The sequence below is a fragment of the Schistocerca piceifrons genome, chromosome 2 (assembly GCF_021461385.2).
Source record: "Schistocerca piceifrons isolate TAMUIC-IGC-003096 chromosome 2, iqSchPice1.1, whole genome shotgun sequence".
In the NCBI taxonomy this organism is placed as follows: domain Eukaryota; kingdom Metazoa; phylum Arthropoda; class Insecta; order Orthoptera; family Acrididae; genus Schistocerca; species Schistocerca piceifrons.
Window position 1 is genome coordinate 1,009,474,195 of NC_060139.1, and position 6,890 is coordinate 1,009,481,084.

General features: G+C 36.2%; 1 protein-coding gene across 1 annotated transcript in view; it reads right to left on the bottom strand.

Moving 5' to 3' along the window:
- The window catches only part of LOC124777596, a 58,275-nt gene extending 57,236 nt beyond the window's left edge, over positions 1–1,039 (bottom strand). The window contains exon 1 of the mRNA XM_047253059.1: positions 398–1,039. Within this exon, the coding sequence (XP_047109015.1) occupies positions 398–813 (416 nt within the window). The 5' untranslated portion in view covers positions 814–1,039. The remainder of the gene's footprint in view (positions 1–397) is intronic.
- Between the last annotated feature and the right edge of the window lie 5,851 nt (positions 1,040–6,890).

The following is a 6,890-nucleotide window of genomic DNA, read 5'->3' on the forward strand; positions in this document are numbered from 1 at the left end:
GAAGGAGAGAAAATCAAATGCAAAATGACAGGTTTTAAATATTCTGCATTTTCAGTGAACCCATCTGATGCACTAGTGTCTACATCCTGCAATAACATCCCATTTTTTGGTGACGTGCAAATATCAGCATGCAACTCTGATTGCTTGCCATGCAGCATTCTGCTTACAGCCATCACCATACTAAGCAGCACAAGGGAAGGAGCTATGAGAAACTGAGGGCATGCACACAAAATGTTATTTATTCAGCGCGCAGTTGTAAATTCTGTCTTCTTTGATTAAAAACACATATACTCAACAATTTATACTCTACATGCATCTATTCTACTCCACAATGAATGCAAACTTTTCTTCAAAGCCTTCACCTGTCTACTCTGAAAAGTGCGAAAAGTAAACTAACCAGACGTTGCTGAATGTATAAGCATTGTCCGAGGTTTCTACACCAGGTTCTTTTTTCACTTTTGCTATGGGCTCCGTCCGCAATTCTGTAGATGAACTACGACCCAATATTGCGTCTAACGCCTTAAAATGATGCCAATCAGGCCCTTCCGTGCAATACGCACCACTATTCTGTGCTCGTTTTATTCTGTGATAAATGCATTTCAAATTGCGTATTCTTGTAGTTATCTCTTCTGGTGTTCTATAGAATCCATACTGATGCATCATTGCAGCAATTTGAACCATTATGGGCCCTTTTCTATGAGAGGAATTTATCTGCGATTGAACAAATGGACTTCCCCAAAGTTGTATTAAAAGTTTTGTTTCGTCGTCCCGAAAATTTGCTGTCCTCCTCTTCTGTACAGCGCTCAGGTGCATGTCCACAAACTGAAAACCTACGTTTAACAAACAATCATTTCATCCTTCCGTGGTGGCTCTCGAACAAAAGGAAATGATGCAAAATCCATATTTCGAATTATTTTCCACCTTAGACAGTTTCATGTCCTTTGTGCGAAGACGAAAGTAACAACAAAATACTTTAATACACCATAAAATGCAGGACCGCCGGAATAGTATACACTTGTTTTAACAACACAAAGTTGACCTCTCAAAGATGTCACAGGTCGACGCGGTAGTTTTTGTCTTTTTAGATTCTTTGTTAGCTGCTGGAGGTTTTTCAAGAAAGAGTTCCATACAGACATGTCGTGACTATTCAAAAGCATTGCTATGGTATTACACAAGCCGTAAGTGAGTTTCATGTTATGAAAATCATTCAGTGAACGAATAAATAAAATTAATTTGTTTTATTTAATACCTAATGCCATGGCAAAGTCGTTTGTCTAATAAATTGCAACTTTATATATTGGATCTAACTCCCTGCACATGTTTTTGCTTAATACTGAAACTCAGACCTTTCAATTATAAAGTAAATCAATGGGAAGATTTTATTTTCAAGATGACGACGGACGGATACAATCTGATTTATATCCTAGACTCAAGACTGTCTTTTGATAACATGATGGCCAATGTTCATAGACAGATATGGCGGCCGCCAGGCGCAGAAGACAATACACAGCGAGCTCAGTGTTATTCCTCAACTCACGATGGCTTCTTGAACAACAGCAGATCGCCAAATGAAATTCTGAATTGTTGTAAATTCTGATGTTACCAAGAGAAATCACTTGCAAAGTTTTACGTGAATAATTGCCTTGATTGATTGTAATGGTAAGTAACTATTTGCACAATATTTGTCAGAGAATGCAATAACTGAACACATTTTCATGCACCATTCTTAATAACTCTGACTGAGAGTTACTACAACACTATATGAAAACACACATGTGAACATTACGCAAAATGTAAATATCAAAACAAGAATAAAGAAAGATAATTAAACCTCAACACTGTTCCTACTTATTTCGTTTTCTTCTTAACTCTTCAAACGTTTTAAGAGTATAGCTTTTACTGAGTGATTTAGGCAGTATGTAAGCAAGTTTATTTGAGGTCTCAAGATGCTTTAATTTGAAAACCTGTCCAATGTATTGTTTATTGAATTTTCCTGCAATTTCAACATGCATCTTGCCTCTATTTTTCCTTCAGAGGTATCCTTCGACGTAAGTATGGCGCCTTGACTGTGATTATCGTCACATTCAAACCTGAAATTCTAAATTTGCTTCAAGGCTTTGCGTCTAACTAGAATCGTCAATCGAGGAGACAACAACTCGGTACTCTGTTTCATTTGTCAAAGATGCCACAAGACATTGCTATCAACAATATCAGACAATGGGTCCTCCTTGGGTGATAAGAACTCTGCTGGTGGAACATCTAGTAGAGATACTACTGCCATAATTATAATCAGCATAGGCAAGCAGTGGTAAGTCTCTACCAAAGAATATACCAAGTGCTGTATTTCCTTTGAGATACTGAAATCATGTGTTGCACGATTTTCCCATGACTTGCTAACGATGTTTATTGTTCCATTTAGGTGTTTAATATGAAAAGATATCTCAGGATGAGACTTTTTTGCAAGATACCATAGATAAGGTTCAGTTAATATCAGTGACTCATGGTTCACAAGTTTTTTTTCGTCCATCATCTTTTGATGTTCCATGTAGCTATTGGACTTAAACTGTCAAAAGTCTTAGGGTCAGATTTACAAATTCAAAATAACAGCCAGTCAACTCCTGTTCTCAGAAAAGCAGAATAATGCATAAATTGAGCATAAACTTGGGACAAGTTATGCGACAGTTTTGGGCATGGTTGGAGATCATGTGTAGGTAGGAGTAATAATTGAATCAGATAGTGGTGATGATATTTTGCAGAATTATTCAGAATTATTCTTCAGAATGTAAAGGAATAATAAAGTGAGGCATTGGCCAAATTATTTGGAAAATTGCATCAACTCAGAATTTATAACTACACAGCTAAAAAAATTAGTCCACTGTTTTAGAGGTTTCCAACCACCCAAGAGTTGTTTTTGCAACAGTGCATACAGAGGATATGAAATGATTACTTTTGCAGATCAGTAGCATATGTGGTTCACATGTACGAGGTATCACCACAACCTGGACATCCATATTAGATGTGGTGTAGCCTCCATGGATGGTGGCAATGCAGGCACTGACTCTGGCATGCAGCCAATCATTCTGACGGTTAATGCTGTGCTGTCCATATCTTTCCTTCTGTCCCCTAGAACTTTCATTGGTACTGACAGGGAAACAGCTAGTAGGATTTTTTTCTACTCACATACGATGCTGCATCTCTTACCCCTGCATACATCAAATATCCATGCTTACAGGTGAAAACTGCTATAGCACAAGCGTATTTTTTTGCTTAGTAGTCTAATTCACACCAACATGTGGTGTTGTACATTATCCTCTATAAAAATCAATTCCGCAAATGAAAGGTAATGGTTGAATCTACAGTGTGCGCAATGATAAGTGTTTTATATCAAGTACTCCACACATCTGATGGTGTAGCTCAATGAATTTCACACACTTTGTGGCTCCTAACTGATATTTTCATATGCACAGTAACAGTATATACACAGAAAGTCATGTTTATAGCTTTTTCTCTCAAGGTCCCATAGAAATTGTGCAATTTTAATTGTGATGTTTTATTTGCAAATAAATTACGTTATTTTATGGGTTACAAGAAATATGTAGCACAATGTTTACAACATATAAGTTTCAAACATTTTCATTAGTTACTAAATACACAAACTAATAAAGCATAATGGTTTACAATACCAGTATTTATGAAATACATTTTGTGAATCTTCCTGTGGGCTGTGTGTCAACTATTAATAACATTTTGACTGATAGAAGTGATGGTAGTATGCCCATAACACAATATTATGGGCATAAAAAATCTACAGTTGAGCTGAGAGATAAATAGGTGAGCCAGCCAGCTCATAATCTCCTCTGCAGCTGCTAGAGATGGTTGCACATCTCAAAGTAATGCATGCAACAATTTCTGTTCCACCAACTGCTGGATAAGACAGAACAAAAACAAATTTCTACATAAATATGAGCCATTGTTATAATTCTACCTCAGTAACTAAAACAGAGTACTGCCTTTGTTGCACCAACTGGAGCTTGGGAATTTCTCGATACACGTAAATTGGAGACTTGATTATCTAGACCTCAGTTATAGAAATTTGCAATTATGCAGATTGTAAACCACCAGCAAATATCTTTTTAGTCAGTTCCACTACTTGCCTGCTCCCCACACAATCTCAGCTCACTGTGATATATTGCACCTGTGCTCAAAATTGTCAAAGTGCAAGAAAGTGGTGTTGTCACTTAAAGATAAAATAAACATTATTGAGTCATTAAAAAAGGAGAACCTAGTCGTAAGTTAGCCAGTAAGTATGGTGCAGACAGTTCTACGGCAAGTGATATTAAGAAGCTTACTCACTCAATTTTGAAGTACGCCAACAAACTTGAGTTGGCAATAAACATTGAAAGGTAATGAAGAAACTAAAAACTGAACTTTTGGAAAAGTATTGTATTGCTGGTTTTTACAAAAATGATCAAGTGGGCAAAAAATCACAGTTTGCTTAATTTACAAACATCAAGAATGTGCTTGGATGAACAATGAAATGTCCGTTGACTGGTATGATAACACATTTATCCCTAAAATAAAAAAATAAAAACGAAATTGATGAATAAGGAAAAGCCCTATGTTTATACACAAGCAGACTAAACCAACAAATTGAAAATCTGTACCAAGACTGGAATTTGAACCCAGGTTTCCTACTCATTAGGCAGATGCTCTAACGACACCACCCTGACACACAATTTGAGCAACTGCAACTTACTTTTACTGGATAATGCGTCAAACCAACATTTGGAAGAATTATTAGAGAGAGAAAATAGAATTTTTATGGTAAACTTCCTTGCCTTTTATTGTGACATCCTAGTTACAACCGGGGGATCAATCTGATATTGAAACATTAAAATGGCTCATACAGAGGCATACAGACAGTCGTTTTCCCCTCACTCTGTTTGCGAGTGGAATAGGAGGGGAAATGGCAAGTAGTGGAACAAGGTACCCTCCACCACGCACCGTACGGTGGGTTGCGGAGTATCTATGTAACTCTAGACTTAAAATAGAAATCTCTTCACCCTTGCCAAAGTTCGCATTGTTACTGCACTGTAGTTGACGGGTGCCCTAAGATTTTGTCAGTCATGTACTTCTGCTTGAGAGACTCTTTTTTGAGTTACGTAATCAGAGATGTCGTAGAATGAAACAACAGACATCTGATTCTCTTCTAAGCTATCGGTTTAGATTTTGTTTTTTTCTTGGCTAAAAATGACACTATCAGAAACAATGACATCTCCATTATCAGCCAGATAGGTTCTATAGTAGTACGAATCCAAGCAATATCAAACAAAACTACCTTCCTTTGATATATTTACAGTCTTTCTTCGTTTGTGATCTTCAGTCAGAACATTACAGTCGCGCAGTAAACTGACCAAATAAGCCAGATCCAAAGCACAGTCGACCACAATTTCTTTCTTTTGTTGAACTCATTGCAGTCTGATTTAGTATAAAGACTGCATAATTTATCTCCTTATCTTACGGCTTCTCAATCAGGTTTACGCATGTATTTCTGATTGTGCTGCCTTGGTGGCTCTGTGGCTTCCTCTTTGAATTCTTCGATTTTTTGAAGTGTTTACATCTTTGACTCGACCGGAAAAACTCCAAGATCATCAACAAATATGAGTGCAAATGCTTTATTCACTTTTGAGCGTCTTTACATCCAATCGATTAAAAAAACCAAGGCATTTGTCACTAAGTTCAAGAAAATAATACAAAATAGATACACTGTATAATTGAGCAAATGTCAGTAACAGTAAATAATTATATAATAGAGCAATCACAAGGTTAGTGCACTCCATTGTTAAATGAATGATAAGAACAGTACCCAGGTAAATAACAAGAATTATGTGGCAGTTACAAAGTATGACATATATAGTTATAAAATAAAGTCTGTTTTCTATTTATTGTTTATCCTCATAAGAAATATAGTTCTTATTTCACACTGTCAAACAACTTTTCAGCAGAGCAAAACCCTTCACATTTCACCCATTTCACAATTCTAATTTTCAATCAGTTTACTGGTACTGAATAGACATTTTCAGGTAATTTGTTGAAATATACAACACCAAGTTATTTATAGCTGTTATGGATCTTTGCATATGGCCTAGCATATGGAAATTAATTATAGCTGTTATGGATCTTTGCATATGGCCTAGCATATGGCACATTAATTGTATGTCCACTTCCAGCATTGTGGCATGAATTGTCCACCACAAATCAAACTTACTTAGGTTTTCTTTGACAAAGTCAAATCAGGTGTAGGTTTATAGGCCAGGTATTCATTAAATTTAGTTGTTTAAAATAATCTCTACATGCTTCTTGTGGACTGAGTCCTGCAATGCCCTTGATAACTTTATTATGTCATTTTGACATTAATTTTGAGCCTACGCAATTACCCAATAGTTGGATTATGTAATAAGGTGGGACTGGAAGAATGTGAAACACATATATAATAGAAGTTGTTACTGACACTACTCCTCAACTCGTACAGCAGACACATGACATGTGCTAATCTGCCATACAATTTTAGTAGGGAGTATCCCAGCTGAGATCCCTGTCTATGTGAAATCCTAATAGTTTGACTTTTTGTTTCCATGGCTAGGAGTATTTAGGCTGGACACAATTTCTTCCATTTTACAGACATATTTCAGCAGTACATGTGTCTCAATCCATGTAACAAAGCATTTTAGTGTGAGTGTTATTGGTTTCAGTACTTTTATCTGACTGCAACATCTTCCTTTACTGGTTTTCATGAAAGTATATACTTCGTTAACAGTTTTGTCTTTCATCTACAGAAAATAAACGGTTTGGAAATGAGGAAAATCATCTTTGAAGAAGAAAAATATTTT